Source organism: Saimiri boliviensis, chromosome 6 (assembly GCF_048565385.1).
Source record: "Saimiri boliviensis isolate mSaiBol1 chromosome 6, mSaiBol1.pri, whole genome shotgun sequence".
Classification (NCBI taxonomy): domain Eukaryota; kingdom Metazoa; phylum Chordata; class Mammalia; order Primates; family Cebidae; genus Saimiri; species Saimiri boliviensis.
In genome coordinates this window covers 129,334,756-129,355,138 of record NC_133454.1, presented here as the reverse complement: position 1 = coordinate 129,355,138, position 20,383 = coordinate 129,334,756, and the positions used below count along the sequence as shown (strand labels likewise).

The 20,383-nt window shown below is 55.1% G+C and overlaps 1 protein-coding gene across 11 annotated transcripts in view; it reads right to left on the bottom strand.

The window, feature by feature from the left end:
- Nucleotides 1–20,383, bottom strand: part of ANO1 (anoctamin 1) — a 208,386-nt gene that overhangs the window by 32,373 nt on the left and 155,630 nt on the right. For 5 of the 11 annotated variants that reach the window (XM_074401809.1, XM_074401813.1, XM_039470999.2 and 2 more), the window contains 4 exons: nt 6,475–6,557; nt 4,158–4,169; nt 3,481–3,552; nt 683–760 (listed from right to left, as the gene is read on the bottom strand). In XM_074401809.1, coding sequence (XP_074257910.1) covers nt 683–760; nt 3,481–3,552; nt 4,158–4,169; nt 6,475–6,557 — 245 coding nt within the window. The remainder of the gene's footprint in view (nt 1–682; nt 761–3,480; nt 3,553–4,157; nt 4,170–6,474; nt 6,558–20,383) is intronic. The other 6 variants (XM_039471000.2, XM_039471002.2, XM_074401811.1 and 3 more) reach the window with 4 other exon arrangements.

The following is a 20,383-nucleotide window of genomic DNA, read 5'->3' as shown; positions in this document are numbered from 1 at the left end:
GACCTCCCAAAGTGCTGGGATTACAGGCGTGAGCCACCATGCCCGGCCTTGGAGTCCATTTCTTCAGCTCAAAGTCTCAATTCTAGGTCTAGAAGATCAAAGATGTCTTCCCAGTGCCACGCAGACCATAATAGTTATTTTCCCTTTGTGGAGCAAGTTGAAACAAGCAGCTGGCATGACAAGTTACAATGTCCTCTGTGGTGACACACGGCCCGAAGGCTCTCAGAACCCAAGACTGGCTTGGTCTGGAGAAGCCCCAATCACTAACCCAGGATGTTTTAAAGGGGATGGAATCTTCGATGGGAAAATACACGTTATCAGGTCACAGAATGCAGACAGGGGCATGGCACAGGAGGCCCCTCATTCCAGGGGCGGGTGGCATGCGTGTTAACAAGAAGACCAAGGCACGCTTGCAGGCAGTTGTGACAAGCATGTATCACGAGCTCCAATCCAAGCCCGAGCCCCCCACCCCGCCCGGCCCCCGCCCCCACGCACCCACCATAGCCATGCAGTGCCATCGCTACACGCCGGGCTCACTGGGTGCCAAAGGAAGGCAGAGAGACACGGATGTGAATGTTAAAAAAAAAAAAAAAGACACAACGGTTTGTCGATGAAAAACACGATCGCCTGTGATTGTCTGCAAACAGTCAAGACTCGCGTTGCCCGCAAAGTAGAGAAGTACCAATTTCACCCCCGCCATGGCTGTCTTAACCCTCTGCTTCCATTTGTTTGTTGAGTCCTCTGGGATATGCCGGCGCTTCTGAGGGTGGGTGGGGGGAAAGAGAGCAGGGTGCGGTGAAGCGGGAGGCGGTGCCACAGACCGCGGGGGCCCAGGGAACCGTTCCCATCTTGGCAGCAGGCCGGCCTCTCCGGGTGCCAGCGGTAAGCTCGCTGCCAAGGCTGAATCGGGTTCTGGGCGTTTTAAACGAATGAGAGATGGCAGAGACCCAGGCTGGAAAGGAACATCTGTAACGAAGGTGGTGGAGACCGGAGAGACTCCGGCACGCACCCTCCCCTGGACCTCGTGATGCCCCGTCTCACGGAGGGCGGCGGGATTCCAGCGGGAGGTAGCGGGCAAAGGCGCCGGTCACCACCAGCATCGTATGACAGCAGGAAGGAAGCCACGCCCAGAAGCCCAAGCTCAGGTGCCAATTAGGTGGTGGGTCTCTTTTTAATAAACGAATTCAGTGCCACAGCTGGGGGGAAATCAAACCACAGAGCAGCCTCTGGGAGCCAAATGAAACGGAGGAATAAAGGATATGCCCATCAGAAGCAGACAGGGCCTGGGGGTGCCTCTGTCACTTTCATGTCATCAGAAAGCCTGGGCTGAAACCAAGCCATGGGCCACAGAGGCAGAGGGACCCTGTATCCCAGAGGTGGCTTCCTTCCGGCACCCGCTGCCCAGAGTTGATGAAGTGGCTTGGTTAAGTCCCTTGCCTTAAATGGACTTGGTGTGTGCCACAAAGCCCCTTTCTCCCCCTAGGAAGGAATGAAATACCCACCCATGCTCACTCTAAGAGGTTCAACCACGCAGCCACAGGGTGGACCATCTTGGGGGCCAGACACTGACTCCCGACACATTTCCAGCCAGGCTTGGGGGCTGGGACGCCACCCTGAAAACATGCCAGGCGCTTGCAGGGCCTTAGAGATGGTGGCATCCAGGCCTTTTGCTTCTTCAGGAGGGATTGAGGGGCAGATGGCCTGCAGGGCCGGGGCGGAGGGGAGCGTGCACCCAGGCGTGCCCGCCCATGCGTTAGGTTGCACAGACGGTCTCTTTATTTTAGGGCGATAACTCCTGCTTTTGTGATTGTATTCTGCACACCTTTGAGTCCCGCCCAGTTCCTCGGGGGTGTTTGGAAAGACATACTTCCTGCCTGCCTGGAGGAGGACTGAGCTGAACCCCAGATTCTCACTGTATTTGAAGAGCTGGGCCTTGGGAGGGGGCTTTCCAGAACACCCAGTTTACCCTCCAGATGGGATTTCAGCAAGTGTAACCCCCGGCCACTTTGAACCTGTGAGCACTGTCCCCTGGCACACTGACGAGGGAAAGACAAACCCAGGGGTTTGTCCTGATCGGTCCCCGAGGCTGAAGTGCAGATGGGACACGAAGTCAGGACTGCGAGAGCTCCTTCGACTGTCCTCACCCCCCGAGGGCCAATGCGGGCATCTCCAGGCTCCGTTAGAGGCTGACAAGGCCAGCAGCTCCATGCCTGCTTGTCCCAGGCCATGTGAAAAACACCGTTAACAAAGCTTTGCCGGGTATGGTGGCTCACGTGTGTAATCCCAGAACTTTGGGAGGCCGAGGCGGGCAGATTTCTTGAGGCCCAGAGTTTGAGACCGGCCTGGGCAATATCATGAAACCCGGTCTCTACCGAAATATGAACAATTTAGCTGGGCGTGGTGGCGTGCACCTGTAACCCCAGCTACCTTCGAGGCTGAGGCATGAGAACTGCTTGAACCCGGGAGGCGGAGGTTGCAGTGAGCCGAGATTGCACCACTGCCCTCCAGCCTGAATGACAGAGAGAGACCCTGTCTCAAAAAACCAACCAACCAACCAACCCAGCAAGCACCTCTGGAGGTCTGCAAGAGTTCTGGTGGCACATATGACTGAATTTGGTTTTTGTTTGTTTGAGATGGAGTCTCATCCTGGCCCTGTCACCCAGGCTGGAGTGCAATGGTGCTATCTCAGCTCACTGCAACCTCCGCCTCCCTGGTTCAAGAGATTCTCCTGCCTCAGCCTCCCGAGTAGCTGGGATTATAGGTGCGTGCTACCACACCTGGCTAATTTTTTGTATCTTTAGTAGAGATGGGATTTCACTATGTTGGCCAGGCTGGTCTTGATCTCCTGACCTCCTGATCTGCCTGCCTCGGCCTCCCAAAGTACTGGGATCACAGGCGTGAACTGCGCCCAGCCACATGACTTAATTTAAATGAGAGGTTCAGGAAAAAAGAAAAACGCTTATTATAAACAGACAATGGCCTCAAGAACAGCACAAAACACGTCTCTCCCTCCTTCTCACAGTCTGAGTGAAACAAGGAACTGGGCGTTTGCTCAGGTGCTGGTTTGGCAAAGGCTTCTGTTTCATTGTTCGGTATAGAACGAGTGTACTGTGAAAAAGTTTCGAGGGTTCAAAGCCACATGGTTCTTGTGGTTGAAATGCTTGCTGAAATTTGAGATTACCCTCAGGATACATCAAGATGAGAGATCTAGAGCAGGTTTGATAAACTATAGCCCTTTGGCCAAATCTGGCCCCCTGTCTGTTTTTGCAAATAAAGTTTTATTGGAACACAATGCGTGGAACACAGGCCCATGTATTTACTACTGTCTCTGCTCCTTTCGCTGCTACCATGGCAGAGTTGAACAGCTGCAACCCAGGCTGACAGAGCCTACAATATTTGTTATCTGGGCTGATCCCAGGTCTACACTGTTGATGAACCCAGTTTATTGCTGGGGAAGTTAAACCACAGTGGCCACCATACCTCTTTGTTTTTGGACTCTTTCTTCAGAGACTTCTCCAAGACTCTGGCTTCGTATTCAGCTCTGGGATGATCCTGTGAATGAAACCAAGTCGAGACGGAGTCCTTGTTAGTTGTGAGTCTGGGCTCTTCAGCGACAGCATACTTGGCAAATCAGCCCCTGGATTAGCCTCAGGCACCCTTTGGGTCCAGTTCATAGTTGGCTGCTGAGAACATTTCCAGTGTAACCCGCCTCACCCCGTTTGTGGTCTGGATGGTGACCCAGGGTGATCCCGCTCGTTGGGAACCCCAGCCCATTGGGAGGGCCACAGAACCTGGCCTCTGTGTCCTCTTAGAGGTGGAGAAGCTGTGCCAGGCTGCAGCGAACGCCCAGCCATGAACTGGCCCTGAGAACATTCTATGGAGGAGCTGTGGGGGTCAGAAGAGACGCAGTAAGTGTTGGCAAGCGCGGGTAGCCCAGAGGTGCCAGGCCTTGAGGAGCTGAGAGCAGGTCAGCGGAGGGCGCTGGAAGGGAAGAACGAGTTAGGAGAGACCGAGGTGGGAAGAAAGCGGAGACCCTGCCCGAGGGGAGGAACCGCAGGAACTGCACGGTAGAAAGAGATTAGGTGCCAGAGAGGGCCCCTCTCCCAGGGAGACGGGCCGTGGGAAGATAGAGGGGTGAGTGACGAAAAATTCCAAACCTTGACAGCCTCCTTCAGGGAACCAGAGAAGTAAAAACAAAAACACAAAGATGTCATTACTCAGGTTGTTATTTTAGAAACAGGGCCTGTTCACTAAAGACAGTTTTCTTAAGAACTAGGATGGAGGCATATAGGGGCAGGTGAGCCAGGACCGGCGGGGGACCCTGGGTTCCAGGAAAGTTCACTGCTGCTTGAGGGTCGCTGTGGGCTGTGGCCTTTGCAGCTCCCATGGTTTTGGACATTCCCCGAATTTCCAAATTTCAGTGCTGGACTGAAAAGTCTTAGACTCAGCTGAGGCACACAGGGGCCACATGAAGGGACACAGAAGTGTCCTTCTGCTTCAGGGCCAGAGTCTGGGGTTCAGGCTGTGTGGAGGGGCGGCCTGAGGTTATTACTTCCAAAGGAGGCCCTGCCCAGCTGTTGGGGGCTGTGAGTGGCTCACTTTGGGAAATTCGTTCAGGCCCCTTGGCACCGTGTCCCCAGTGACTTCGGTCATCACCTCCATAATCAAGTTCCCAAGCCATTGGTGTTAGGAGATCAGGGAATGGGACCCCAAGGGGTTGAACAAAGGAGACTGGGCTCCCCTCAACTTTCCTCCAGCCACAGGGACATCACAGAAAGGGCATTTGAAATCGACTTCTGAATAAGACGACAACTGCTTTTTTTTTTTTTTTTTTTTTTGAATCTTTCTAACTGAAACAGCAAGGAAAGAGACCACCCTGAGGGCCCCGTCATGGACAAGGCTCTGGGCTGGGTCCCGGCCCCGCCCTGCAGGGCTGTGTGCCGTGGGCAGGTGGTGCTGGTCTCTGTCCGGTCATTTGTGACAGGATCATGAGACTGGCTGAGGAAGAGTGGGGAGGCTGTTGTGCGGGCGGGTAAAGGTGTGGCCCAGCAGCCACCAGCTGGGCAGCCATTTACAGGGCACTGACTCTGTGCTGGGCCGGGATCTAAGTGCTTCATATATATTGACCCATTGAGACCCCACAAATGCTATCAAGTGAGGACACTTTGGTACAGAGATGTTAAGCAATTTTCCTGGGGTCACACAGCAAGGCTGGTGCCAAATCTGGATGGCACTCAGGCAGCCTGGTCCCAGAGGCCCATTTTGTACCCTCTGAGCTGCTGTGCCTCCCCCAGAAAACTTTAATCCCCTTGCCTGTTGACAATATTGTCAGCCCAGAGCTGCCACATTTTTCTGAAGAGTGACCCTTGGATTCAGTCTGAGAGGGAGCAGATTGCGTGAGAAAATACAATAGAAAAGTAAAAATTTTTTTAAAGAAAAAATATCCTTTAAAAGAAAAATATTTTTTAGAGGAAATGTCCACATTGCAATAAAAATGCATGAAAGTTTCTCTTTTTAAAAGGGGGCGTGTGTAGTGTAACCCGGGCAACACCGCAAGACCCTAACTCTTACCAAAAATCAAACAATTAGCCAGGCGTGCTTGTGTGTGCCCGTGGCCCCAGCTACCCGGGAGGCTGAAGTGGGAGGATGGCTTGAGCCCGGGAGGCTGAGGCTGCAGTGAGCTGTGGTCATGCCATTGCACTCCAGCTTAGGTGACAGAGGGAGACCCTGTCTCCAAAAACGGGGAGCATGTCTTATAAAATGAAATAGCGGCCTGCGTGGTTGCACCTTACGGCGTGTGCATAGGGTCGCCTCTGTTGTGCTCCAAGGCTGATTGTGGGGACTGTCACTCCTCATTCCCACCGACCCTGAAGGGAATTGCTGCCGGGCTTTGGGATCCCTGGGAGTGCGGGTCACCTGGCATCCCGGGGGCCACGTAATACTGAGCGTCCCTCTCTCTGGAGCAGGCAGATGCCCGGTGCTGCCTTTCCCTCTACGTTGGTAAAGGACCCGTCCCCACTCGTCAGCCACGGCCCAGCTGCCGGCACAGAGCTGGCTCCGGGGAAGGTCAAGGAGGGAAGGGCTCACGGCCACTTTTGGAGATCCCCGGGCAGCGTCCATTCCCTCTCCACCCCCACGGGTGGTGCCGACAGCCCGGGCAGCCCCCAGAAACAATAAAGTCAGTGTGGTGGGCCCTGGCATGAGCCCGAGACCACGCTGGTGGCTGGTGTGCCACGTGAGCATGGGGATGAAAACACTTCAGCAGACAGGGAGCGGTCACTCCAGCCACGGAGGGCATTCGGAATGCCAGGGCAATACGTGGCGAGGCAGAAGGTGGGGTGGGGTGCGGGCGGCCTTGCTTCGGCTTGGACCGGGGGCGCTTTTTGACCTTGGGCTTCCCTGTGAGTCCTAAGGAGGTCCTGGGGCAGGGGAAAGGGGGAAGGGTGGGACGTGCCTGGCGCCAAACCCACTGACCTCCTCCTCCTCGAAGCCCGTGAGGTCCCAGCGGTAGTTGAGCCTCATCTGCTTCCGTTTCCAGTGCTCCATGAAGGTGGCAGCTATGGGGGCAAAACCAGAGTCTCCGATGACATAAAGGCATTCTTTTCTTTGCTTTTTTTGAGACGGAGTTTCGCTCTTGTTGCCCAGGCTGGAGTGCAACGGCGCAATCTCGGCTCACCGCAACCTCCGCCTCCCAGGTTCAAGCAATTCTCCTGCCTCAGCCTCCCGAGAAGCTGGGACTACAGGCAGGCGCCACCACACCTCGCTAATATTTGCGTTTTTAGTAGAGACGGGGGCTTCACCGTGTTGGTCAGGCTGGTCTCGATCTCCCGACCTCAGGTGATCTGCCCGTCTCGGCCTCCCAAAGTACTGGGATTTCAGGCGTGAACCACCATGCCTGGCTGGCGTTCTTTTGCCACTGTTTGGTGAGCAAGGGTGATATACTGGGGTAAGAACTTCATGTGAATTCACGCGTTCAGCCCTCCCACCAATCCTGTGGGGCAAAAACCGTCATTCTCTCTTTTCACAGATGAGGAAACTGAGGCACAGGACAGTCAAGTCCCGGCTGAGGTTACCCAGCCAGTCAGTGAGGGGTGGGCAGCCTGGCCCAGAGCCTGTGCCTCAACCCTCCTGCACCACTGCTTTCGGCGACCCTGGCTCAGAGGTCAGGAGGAATGAGGGCTGAGCCAAGGCCACTCACTCACTCGGGCTTCAAACCACCCCAGGGGTCTGCCTGCTGAACTGCACTGGCAGCTGCTGCATTCAGCTCCATATTCCCAACAGACAAAGCATGGTTCAAATGCCGCCTCCTCCAGGAAGCCACCGATCATTCCCCTCAATGTGAGAAAAACCCAGCGCCTCTTGGGACCTTCCTCAGCCTGCATCTGTCTCGCTCACGGTGTCAATGCTGCCTTCCATAGGGATCCCTGTCTCGTGACTTGTGTGTGGGGCAGGAATGGGGCCTCGTCCCCCGGATCCTCAGCTTCCAGAGGTGCCTGGCACAGACAGCTGCTTGAGTGTGCATTGAATGAGTGACTTTTGTGAGCGCACAGCTTGCAAAAGAAGAGGCCCTGACTGGAGTGTTTATCATGAATGCTTCTCCCTGCAAAAGAAAATCAGCAGAGGCTGAGGGGCAGAGTGCCAGGATGGTCACGGAGTTCCCTGGAGCTCAGGATTCTCGAGCTGTTCCACGCCAGGCATTTTTGGGAGCTGGTCAATCTACAGACCACCCCCAGGACAGGGCTCGTGCATCTGCCTGAAGACACTCAGTACAAATTTCAGGGCAAGAATACCAGAGTTCAATACCAGCCACAGAGCTCTGTAACCTTGGGCAAGTTATTTAGCCTCTCGTGCCTCTGTTTCCTCATCCGTAAAATAGTACCTTCTAATACTCAGACTTGGGATATCAGTGAGGGAGCATCAATGTTATTTACACCTCACAGTGATCATGGGAGGTAGGTGCTAGTCCCCTCGCCCCCACTTTACAGAGGGGGAAACTGAGGCTCAGAGGGATGAATGGCTTATCTGAGAAGCAGCAGCACTGATGTGCAAACAAAATGGGCTGTGGGACTGTGAGCATGCAGGGTGAATTCACAAATGTGGTCCTGGATGGAAAGCAATGTATGGCCGGAGAGAATGCAAGTCTCGGGCGTGAACCTGGTTCAGAGGCCGTTAGTCTACGTGTGACAAAGCTCTTCCCAGTAAAGTGAGGTGGGAATGGGGCTTCCGAGCGTGCACGAGTTTGTCTAGGATGCCTCCACCGACAGGATTAGCTACCGTGTCAGCCGGCCCAGCCTGGAAATAGGACACCCCCCAACGTCGCGCGGGTCTTTCACACCGGGGTGATTTCATCCTGGGACTTGCTCGCACAGGCAACGGAAGAGCTGAGAAGCCACGTGCGGATGCTGGGACCACCCAGAGATGACCCACAGTAGAAGCTGGCATCCGTTTCAGGGTGGCAGGATAGTAGGAGGTGCCCAGCGTCAATACTGCAGAAGCAGCTAGGATCACGGAGGAAGAAGGGCTTCCCGGGGGAGGCAGAGCCCGGAGAAGACGCAGTCATTGCTGGGGACGTCCCAGCAAGGGGAGGAAGGTGGGGAGAAATGCCTCGGCTGCTCCCTTCCTCCCGCCTTCTGAGCTCCCAAAAGGGCTTCCCACTGGCTGCACCTACTGGGAAGAGGGAGAGCCAGGGAGCCTGGGGATGCCAAGATGCAGACCCGAGCAGGTGAGCAAACGGCTATTGCTTAAACACCTGCTGGGAACCCGGCCGCTCAGCAGACACGCTCTGAGTGGGGAGGCTGTGGCAGGTGAGGAGGGCCGCACGGGGCTCAGGAGGAGGCTGCCAGCCCCCAGGGCCCCTAACCGTTAGCAGGCAGGCACTGAGGGCGGCCTGTCTGCAGTGGGCACCCTCCCCAGGAGGCAATGCAGGGAGGTCTCCTCCTCTTTGAGGTGTCCTTTGTCCGCTGCCACTGCTCTGGAGTACTGCGGGAGGCCAGCTGTCCCCTGGTCTCTGCCTGGTCTGCAAGGCCCCCGCCGGCACCTTCCCCAAGCTTTGAAAGCTGCCTCTCTCTGTCCTCCTCTGCCCGCCCAGAGCAACGGTGCTCTGTGACAGCTCTTTTTTAGGCTGAGCACTGCCCAGGAGGGCTGGCTGAACGCACTCCTGCAGAGCTGGTCCGTTTACCTGCTGTGATGGTTAGTACTGAGTGGCAACTTGATGGCATTGAAGGATGCCAAGTATTGTTTCTGGGTGAGTCTGTGAGGGCGTTTCCAGAGGAGATTAATATTCGAGTCAGCAGAGGGGGAGAGGCAGATACACCCCTAACCTGGGTGGGCACCATGCCCTGTGCTGCCAGCGCTGCTGGAAAAAGCAGGCGGGAGGAGGCGGAGGGGCACACTGGCCGAGCCTTCCCGCCTCATCTTTCTCCCATGCCGGACGCCTCCTGCCCTTGGACATCTGACTCCAAGTTCTTCAGCTTTTGGACATCTGGACTTCCACCAGTGTTCTGCCAGGGGCTCTCAGGCCTCTGGCCACAGACCGAAGGCTGCACTGTCAGCTGCCCGACTTTTCAGATTTGGGGACTCAGATTGATCCACCACTGGCTTCCTGGCTCCTTGACTGGCAGAGGGCCTGTCGCGGGGCTCAACCTTGTGCTGGTGTGAGTCGATCCCCCGGAATAAACTCCCTTTCCTACGTACAACATAGCCTATTTGTTCTGTCCCTCTGGAGAGCCCTGCCTCAAGCGCGCCTTCCCTGTCTTGCCGCCCCAGCTCCGCCCCTTTCCCAGACTTGGCTTCCAATCCGACACTCACCCCCTGCCGCCCCGGCTTCGCCCTCTCTGCACTTGTCAGCCTAACAACGGCCACCAGTTAACGAGGACGTATCTACGTGCTGGCCTTTCACAGACATCAGTCAACCTCATCCCCACAGCGACCACAGGCAGGAGGGATGGTTCCCATTCATAGATTTACAAAGCTGAGACCATCAGAACCCTGACATTCAGAGGCCGGAGTGCTGTGCCCAGGGTCAGCTGCAGGGGCACAGCAGCCGCTGGATGTGAACCTCATTCTATTTGACTCCAGCGTTCATGGAACCACGATACTGGACTGACTCTCTGTGTAGATATTTTGTTTTCCTCAAGGAAATAATAGCTGTAGTTGTCAAAAGTCTGAGTATTAGAGCGTACCATCTTATGGATGAAGAAATAGGGGCACAGAGAGGTTAAGTAACTTGCCTAAGGTCACAGAGCTTGGTGGCTGGTATTCCTTTCTTTCTTTCTTTCTTTTTTTTTTTTTGAGATGGAGTCTTGCTCTGTTGCCCAGGCTGGAGTGCAGTGGTGTGATCTCAGCTCACTGCAGAGGCCTGTCGAGTTCAAGTAATTCTCTGGCCTCCCAAGTAGCTAGGACTATAGGTGTGTGCCACCAAGCCGGGGTAATTTTTGTATTTTTAGTAGAGAGGGGGTTTCACCACATTGGCCAGGCTGGTCTTGAACTCCTGAGCTCAAGTAATCTGCCCGCCTCGGCCTCCCAAAGTGCTGGATTATAGTCATGAGTCACCACACCCGGCCTTGAACCCTGGTATTCTTGCTCCAAAATTTGTACTGTGTCTTCAGACAGAAGCAAGGAGCATGTCCTGGAGGTGTGTGTAGATTGAGCAGGACTCAGGCTGGAGCCTAGAACAGAACCTGTGGCTGGGGCTGGGATGGAGGGTAGAGGTGACACAAAGACGAGGCTTGTTTGGCTCAGTTACGTTTAAAAAATAAAGACATTTGACGTAAAAATGATGCCTTTCTTGCTTCTCCTCTAAAAGGCAGAAGCATAGCCAGCAGAGGGCTGGAGCTGAGCAACGATCACCCCTTTGTCAAAATGTGGGCATGCGTTTTCCACGTGGCCACAGACCCCACCATGCCCTATTGTCTGGCTTCTGTGGGCACTGGGCGGGGAGCTGGAGCTGTGGAGTCAGACTTGACCAGCAGGAAGGGAGATGTGAAGGCTCACGCTGTGCCTGGTGGGCAGCCCTCAAAGCTGGCATCATGAGTGACAGGAAGAACCACCTTCCAGCGGGCTGAACGAAGGCAGGAAGACCTCTGAGCATCATCCTTTTCGAGAGTGCTCCTGCGGCCCTCCCTCCTCACCCACACACGGTTCCCATTCCTGCCCCCCGGCTCCCAACCCTGACCCTCCTTGCCAATGTGCCAACCACATCACACAAACGCTGCATAATACCCAGCTGCCACCAGGCACTGGCATGGGGCTTTCCCATGTCTGATCCCCTCGGATCCTGCCCCGGCCCCCTCAATGTGGAGATGACGGGCTCCATTTTACAGACACGGAGCTGAGGTTCTGAGATGTCAGGGGACTTATCAAGGAAGGGCAGAAACCTAGACTCAGGCCTTTCGATGCCCACATCAGCCAGCGGCAGGGACGGGGCTTCCCATCCCCATGAGTGCACAACGAAGAAACAGCGAGAAACGGCCTTGAGCACAGCAGCCTTACAAGGTGGCCAAAGGGACGAGCCCATCCCCCCGAAATGCGGAGCCCAGGAGCCAGCACAGCACACAGCACAGCGGGTGGCAGCAAGCAAGAAGCCAGGCCGGGCGCAGGCGGGTGGTTGGGCTACCGTCCCTTCCCACATTGATTTTCACAGCAGAGTCACACAAACTTACAGAGGCGTCCGGAGGCAGCAGGTGAGCGAAAGACTCTGAGTCTGCATAGGATCTCGTCAGGGGTGAGCATGGGCAGTCGACCACACCGCTGCCAACCTCAGTCTCCACATCTGAGAAATGGGCTTGCTACCAGCGCCTGCCTGAGAGGGTCTATCATGGGGTGTCCCTGACTTCATCTACAAGCGATGCTCAGGGCAGGGCCTGCGTCTCTGTAAGGGCTTGACGGAGGCCTGCTCTTACAGCCCGGCTCGGTTGCGGGGATCTCCGCGTGTCCCCTTCAGAGGCTCAGCACAGGACAGACGCCGTATTTTGTATCATCTCATTTGCATAAAATACTCAGAACATTTATAGTTAAATCCATAGAGGCGGAAAGCAGACGGGTAGTTGCCAGGGGCTGGGGTAGCGGGGAATGAGGACTGACTGCTTCATGGGGCCAGGGTTTCCCTTCGACATCATGAAAACGTTCTGGAATTAGAGGCGTGGATGCATAACACGTGCTAAATGCCACTGAATCGTGCACTTAACATGGTTAGGTGAATTTCGCTGCAATTTACAAAAAGCTAATGATAGAATGACGGGTGCAGATTCCCCTTACGTGTTCATGTGCACCTGCCACGTCTTGCCGGAACCACAGGGGAATGGGCGGGAGGGACATCCACGTGTGGTTGGTTATCTGTCGCAGGAGTGGGGTGGGGGCAATCTGTCCAATTCCTCCGGGATTTCTCAGTGTGGGTCCGGGAATCCGAGGTGTTTCTGAGTCTCCCCAGGGAGCTTGTTAAAATGCAGATGCCTGAACAACAGAGCCACCCAGGGCCCCTGGAATCTGCGTTCTCAGCAAGCGCCACAGCTGCCCTGGAGCCAGCAGGCATCGGGAAGCACCGACCCCTCCGTTCTTCTGCCGTCCTTCTCCAACCGTCCCTCGATCCATCAGGCTAGCTGTCTCTCCTCCCAGGCTGCATCCCACCCTGCTCTGACCTATCCCAATGCCTCCACCGCTCAGGCCTCACTCCCATTTCCCTATTTCCACGGCACCTCCTCGGCTGGCTGCTGGACACCCTTTCTGAGCTCTCTCTCCCCTGAGATGCTGTTGCCAAAACCAGGGCAGTCTCAGGCGCTTCATCTGATGCTCTCGGTTCTTCTGAGCGAGCTGCCCAGTGGACGGTCCCATTTCCCCAGTGAGACCTGTGCTCACTGAGGTCGCATCTGAGCCTCTGCCCTCTACCCCAGAGCCCACCAGCTCTGGGAGGCAAGGAGGGCACAGTCCCCGACATGACCACAGAGCAGGGGTGCATCTCGCTCGGACTGTGCATGTGGGGTCCCTATCCATTCCCCTCCTTGAAATGTGACTCCCTGCTCTGGGCTAACTTGCGTCCTCCCAAATTCATGTGGAAGCCCTAACCCTCCATGTAATGGTATTTGAAGATGGGCACTTTGGGGGCCGATTGGGTTTAGCTGAGGTCATGAGGGTGGGGTCCCCATGATAGGATTCGTGCCCTTGGAAGAGGAGACAGCAGAGAACTGGCCTCCTGTCTCTCCCTTTGCCACCTGAGGACAAGGGGAGAAGGTGGCTGTCTGAAAGCCAAGCCGTGGGCCCAATCAGCTGGCACCTTGATCCGTACCCAGAACTGTGGGAAATACATGTCTATTATTGCAGGCACTCGCCCGTGGCATTAGGTGACAGCCGCTGGAGCTGACTAAGACACCCACCCTTCGCTGGAAACCACCCTTTGCTAACCCGTAGCTCCCAACACCGTGCAATGTTTGCTTAGTGCAGACTCCAATTCCACGAACTGGAGGTCAGAGCTGGGTCTCCTGGGGATCGGCAGGACCGGGCAGAGCTCCGCTCACACACTTGAGTGCTCAGGGGAGGCGGGCAGGGCACAAGGGCCTTCGGCCTTCCCTTTGCTCTGAGTCACCAGGCACCCTACCTGTTTATCCCTGGAACAAATTTAGTTCCCGCAGACGATCCCAGGGCATTCCCTACGTCCCCACCTAGCTGGGAGTGACTCAGCTGGGTGACTTGTCAACTCCACATACAATCTCAGGCCCAGCCCCTGGGAGGGTTCCAGTTCCAACTCTGGAACATTTCATTAAAGTTGAGACTGTCTTTCTCGGGCTTTCTGCTGCCAGGCTCAAATCAGATACATTCCTTTGCTCTTTGTGGAACTGACAGGTAGTTAAAACCCCGTGATTATGCTATAATTTCAGAAAACGGATCCAAGTGAATAGCTAAACAGGGCTCAGCATTGCTTAATGAGACGTCTTATTTGAGGCTTTCAAATCTCAGAAATCCCAGACAGCAAGCAGCAAGCTCAAGTCTCTGGGACCAATGTGTCAGCTCCAGGAGAGACGGACCCCAGTGGAAGCCACGATTAAAACAGCAGGCTGGAAGTGATTCATCCGCCTGAATACGGAGCCCCGCACCCTGGGGAGCCCCACACCCTGGCGGGCAGGTGGCCACGGCCAGGCTGCCGGCCGCCAGGCGGTAACAGGTTTATGCCTCTTTGCCATTGTAGGAGCAGAAATGAGAACAGCTGTAGGCAGAAAAAGAAAGGAAGCAAGGGGAGAAGAAACATCAGAGGGAAAAGAATCCCTTAGAGGGTAAAGAACAAATCACTGAACAAGGGATTAAAAACACCCAGGAGCGATCCCTGGTAATTGCCCTGACAGCCAGTGTGAAAGGGCCCCAGGCGGGGTCTCGCTCACACCTCTCAGCTGAAGTGGGTTCTTTCCTGTGGTTTCTGTCTTGATTTAGAATAAGCTCCTTTTCTCTAAAGTAAGGGCTTCTCGGGAGTGACCTGGCTGTTTTTGTGAACTCCTCCCGCCCCTGCTCAAAATGGGAGTGTGCAGATGGAACTCGTACTTGACTCCATGTGAGAGTCAGGGCACATCTGCCGTCTCCCAGGGTTGAAGTGAAGCCAGGGAGGGGTGAGACCAGCAGAGAAACCTCCCGCAGGGTCTGCAGGCACAGAGTCCCGCTCTCCCCGAGTTGGTGGGGGGAAAGAATCCCGCTCTCCCCGAGTGGGGGGTGGGTGGTCAGCAGGCACAGAATCCTGCTGTCCCAGAGTCTGGGGGGTCAGCAGGTACAGAGTCCCGCTCTCCCAGAGTTGAGGGAATGCAGCCAGCTGCTAGGAAGGGGATGGCCCGCAGTTCTTGGGGCGTGAGGCCCTGGGTGCTCAGTGAAGAACTGAAAAACAGGCAAGGTGACTTCAGGAAACAGGGCCCCCAAATTGACAAGCACAGCCCCGAGGGTGCCGGTGTGCTCAGCAGTACCGCACCTGCCCGTCCCGGATACTGGCTCGAGGCACATGTCTGCTCCCCCAAGAGGGCCCATGGTGAGGGCCTGGAGAATGTTTGGGTGCAGTGGTGGAACCGGGGCCCGCGCTGGGACCTTGGAGGCACATGGGCCGGGGTGCACATCTGAGACGTCTGTTAGGGATCTGTTAGCTGTGTGAGCTCGGGCAAGTCGCGTAACCTCTCTGTGCTTCTGTCAGAGGCATTCCCACCAGAGCAACTCCATCCTGAGTGAGGGCTAGGAACAATGAGGCCTTCATTCCCAGAAGGTCAGGCATTCCTAGCCTCCAGATGTTTACGTTAAGGGAACAGACTGATAATGTTTACTAAACAGACCCAGACTGGGAATGCCCTGATATCCTGGTATGTTGCAAACAGAGGCATTCTTAACTTTGCTTTAAAGATAATAATATTGATTATTGCAACATAGAGTAATAGAGAAAATTAATCCTTTATCACAAAACACTGAAGCCAGCCACATCTCCCCATGATTTTCTTCGTTAACCTCTATATAAACACGCTCTGCACCTAGGGTGGGCATGTTCCTTCTCTTACTTTTGGAATGCCCTATTCTGTAGCAATTCTTTCACTGGTTTTCTTTCTTTCTGTTTTGTTTTGTTTTTTCTTTTCTTGAGATGGAGTCTTGCTCTGTCGCCCAGGCTGGAGAGCAGTGGCACAACCTGAGCTCACCGCCACCTCTGCCTCCTGGGTTCAAGCGATTCTCCTGTCTCAGCCTCCCAAGTAGCTGGGATTACAAGTACACACCACCACACCCCGCTAACTTTTTGTATTTTTAGTAGGGATGGGGTTTCGCCATGTTGGCCAGGCAGGTCTTGAACTCCAGACCTCAGGTGATCCACCTGCCTTGGCCTCCCAGAGTGCTGGGGTGACAGGCGTGAGCCACCGCGCCCGGCCACTCCTTCACTTTCTTGATAAACTTGCTTTCACTTTGCACTGTGGACTCACCTTGAATTCTTTCTTGTGCGAGAGCCAAGACCCCTCTACTGGGCTGTGGATCGAGACCCCTTTCTGCTAACATTTTAGCGTCTTCACCAGAGGAAAGAACAGAGCCTCGGTCTGGGGCTGCTGTGGGGTTACAGAGCGAGCCGAGGGCCTGGCACAGAGGCAGTCCTCAGTGCAGCTCCCAAAGGGAAGGAGATGTATTTTTGTGGATATAGACGAGGAAACTATTCTAGGTGAGAGAGAAACTTGGAGGTGACCCAGTCAGGAATAAGTAAGGCACCCATTCAGCGCACATGCCAGCCGGAGACAGTTAGAAACACCCGCAGAGTAAGGCCTAGAGTCAGGTATTTGAGGCTCAAAATGGAGATTTCTCAAATAACTTAAAACATAAGTACCATTTAACTCGGCACTCCCATTACTGGGTATGTGCCCAAAGGAATATCAATTGTTCTACCATTAAGACACATGTGGCCGGGTGCGGTGGCTCACACCTGTAATCCCAGCACTTTGGGAGGCTGAGGTGGGTATGGATCACCTGAGGTCAGGAGTTCAAGACCAGCCTGACCAACATGGAGAAACCGTGTGTCTACTAAAAATACAAAATTAGCCTGGCATGGTGGCGCACGCCTGTAATCCCAGCTACTTGGGAGGCTGAGGCAGGAGAATCGCTGGAACCTGGGAGGCGGAGGTTGCAGTGAGCTGAGATCGTGCCATTGCACTCCAGCCTGGGCAACGGAGTGAAATCTCCATCTCAAACAAAACAAAACAAGACAAAAAACAAAACACAAAACAGAAAGAGATGCATGCGTATGTTTACTGCAGCACCATTTATAAGAGCAAAGAGATGGACTCGACACAGATGCCCATCCGTGGTGGACTGGGTAAAGAATATTTGGTCCAGGCCAGGTGTGGTGGCTCATTCCTGTAATCCCAGCACTTTGGGAGGCTGAGGTGGGCAGATCACCTGAGGTCAGGAGTTCAAGACCAGCCCAGCCAACATGGTGAAACCCCAACACTACTAAAAATATAAAAATTAGTCAGGCACAGTGGCGGGCGCCCATCATCCCAGCTACTCGGGAGGCTGAGGCAGAAGAGTTGCCTGAACATGGGAGGTGGAGGTTGCAGTGAGCCGAGATGGCGCCACTGCACTCCAGCCTGGGTGACAGAGAGACACTGTCTCAAGAGAAGAAGAAGAAAAAGACGTGGTCCATACAGACCCTGGAATACTGCGCGGTCATGAAAAGAAGGAAATCACGTCCTTTGCAGCAACGTGGATGAGACCATTAACCTGAGAGAACAAACCTAACACAGAAACAGAAAACCAAACGCCGCATGTTCTCACCTTTAAGTGGGAGCTAAACACTGAGTGCACAGGGACACAGAGAAGGGGACAGGAGGCGCCGGGGCCCACTGGAGGGTGGAAAGACTACCTAGCAGGTACTGCGCTGATTATCTGGGTGACAAACTAACCTGTACACCAAACCCACGTCACACAATGGACCCATGCAACAGATCTGCACAGGTAACCTCTGAGCCTAAAACGAAAGTTGGAAAGAAAAATAACTTCAACTAAAACAAAAGCTATGAGGAAGGATTTGGGGCTCAGAAATCAGAATTCAGGGGTTCAAGCCCTGCTTACCAGCTGGCGTAAGCTTGACGTACATAAAGCTATTTATCTCCTTTGGGGAGTGAGTCAGGACACAGAAGACGCTACCACAGTGCCTGGCAGAAAATAAAACTCACTTACTTTCAGCTGTGATTCTTTTCTTTCCCTTTTTTTTTTTTTTGAAACAGAGTTTCACTCTTTTTGCCCAGGATGGAGTGCAATGGCACAATCTCGGCTCACTGCAACCTCTGCCTCCTGGGTTCAAGCAATTCTGCAGCCTCAGACTCCCAAGTAGCTGGAATTACAGGTGCCCGCTACCGTGCCCAGCTAATTTTTGTATTTTCAGTAGAGCTGGGGTTTCATGAACTCCTGGTCACAGGTGATCTGCCCTCCTCGGCCTCCCAAAGTGCTGGGATTACAGTCCAGCCAGCTGTTATTCTTTTCTGAAGGAGAGAAAGTCACTGAATGGACAGAGGCCACCAAGCACAAGGTGAGAGCTTTCCTCCTCTGTGAACTGGGGACAGGTTCTCAGCTGTTCAGATACAGCGTGATAAATAACAGGGAGCTCGGACACGTGCTTTTCAGCAGTGACAGACTGCTGCTGACCTTACATTTATAATTCTAAATTTATAGTACATTTTCATCCCCAAATTAAAAACCAGAGCTGGGCTGCAGGCCTGGGGCTCGTCCCATAAACCACGTGGCCTTGGACCACATGCAGCTACCACACAGACATCACCTCCCAATGCTGTGCAGTAGCCCCAGCAAGAAGTCCTCCAACCTCAGCTTGAATGCTTCCAAGCACGGGGCGCTCACCCCCTCCCTGGCTAGCCCAGCTCAGCACTTCTCCCTGCTCACCGCTGGAAATCACTCCCTACATTGTGCTTCCAACTCACAGCTCCCATTCCCCACTTCCTCTGGAGAATCAAACGCCTTTGTCCACAAAGAAGACGGCTGCACTTATCTCGAGGCTATGCTGATTTCTGCTTATGTCTGTCCCCACCTGTGACTGGAATCCCAGGAACGCAAGACCTGCCCCTCACACTGCTCGGCCCACAGCCTCGTGTGGTGGAGCTGAGGGTGTCAGAGGGCGGCTTCCAGGCAGGGGCAGATGGCCGGCCACGGGCACCTGACCTCACTAGGAAAGGCCTCTCCTGACTCTCCCGGGCCTCCCTTGCTCACAGAGGCTTTCGGGCCCTGGCTGAGCCCTCGAACCCCAGCAGAGGAACTCACGTCTTCCCCTAACTCACTCCAGGCAGAAGTCCCAAACTCGATATCGGCCACGAGTCTGCGTTCATTTAAATCAGGACCGAGACCAGGGTGAGGCGAGGGAGGGGCCCGCGCAGGGTCTCACGACGCTCACGCTCAGGTTCGCAGGCACCTGCGATGAGATGCCAGTTTCCATGTGTACCCGGGCATCCCTCCCTTGCCCGTAAACCTCTTGACGGGTGCGGAACCCTGCAGAGGCCTATGGGACCCAGTTTGAGAACCCTGGGGGATGGGCACACTCAGTGCTGCTGCTGTCTGGGAAGCAGGCCCGGGCCCAGAGCCTTCAGCAGGAGCCCGCGTGGGTCGGCCAGCCCTGGGGCCACAGGGCCACTGCCCAGGCCAACGCATGAGGGACCAGGCGCTTGTGGGTCTCTCCCGGAACAACCAGGGTGTAGAGCGGTCTGCGCTGCCCACACCCTCTCAAAGGATGGTCTTGCAGAAGGAACTCCAAGAAGGAGGGAGGCCTGGGGGAAGAGGCTTGTTCTATAGGCTCAGCACCCACGCCTGCCCAGGAGGCACTCCCAAGGGTGACCTGGAAGGTGTGAGCGGGTGATACACTGGCATTTGGAAGAAGGAATCTGCAGTGACCAGAATGCCACGGAGCTCTTTGGGCTCCCCAAAACAAGAACCTAGCAGGCCCTTATCACAGAGCCCTGTTACCGCCCGGCACGCTGGCTGGGCGTGGGATCGCGGCAGCCCGAGACGGCTTCTTTCTCCATCGGGGCTCCTCCGGCCTCTCTGCTCCCATCCCCTGGGCATGGGCTCTCGCTGGGCCGGTAGTGCTTATGACTAGAGAAGGAGAAAATGAAATACCACGTGCTTCTTTCTCCACGGAGGAGGGAGGCCCGGTTCCGTGAGCCCAGGAATTACTGGACGTTTAGAGAGTCCCACAGAAGTGGGTGCCTTTGGAGGCCACTGCAGAGAAGGACACCAGCCAGGGGCTCTCAGAGGGCTGTGCCCTCCCAGACCGGAAGGTGATGGCAGGGATGGGCAGAACGTGGGGTGGAAGGATGTGGAGGCTGCTGTCTCCAGGGCCCTTAAACGCCTTTTGTTCATGGTCAAAGTGTGGGGATGCCAAGCCCGCCCGTGTCTCCTTAACTCTCGGGAGCAGCATGAGAACTGAAACAAAGTGTGGAGTCCTTCGGAATGATCTCTTCTCCGTCGGAGGCCCTTTCTTTGGAGAAGTAGGGAGTCTAGGGGCTGGATCGCTCCCAGCAGTTTTGGCAGGGAAAGAGGAAACGGGAAGAAGTCAGGGACCCCCAGGGCTGGGGAGGATGCAGTGAGGCTCCCAGTCGCTTTTCTCACACTTTCTAGTAGGTGCCCTTCCCGGAGTTGGGCCCCGCTATGGCACCCCTCTCTCCTTCTCTTAATTCCTGTACGAGCTCCCTCTTAGGCTTGTGGTCTCTGCCTCGAGCATAAGACAGGAAAACGTCGTTGACAGAGCAGCCGACGGCACTGGGTCCTGATTCCTCAGCATGAGCACGCTAAGTTCTTCTCAGCGTGTCCTTGCTGGCCTCTTCAGATGCTCTGACGCCCCTCCCACCTGCAGCTCCTGCCACAGCCCCGCACCCTTGCCATGGGGCCTTGGCCC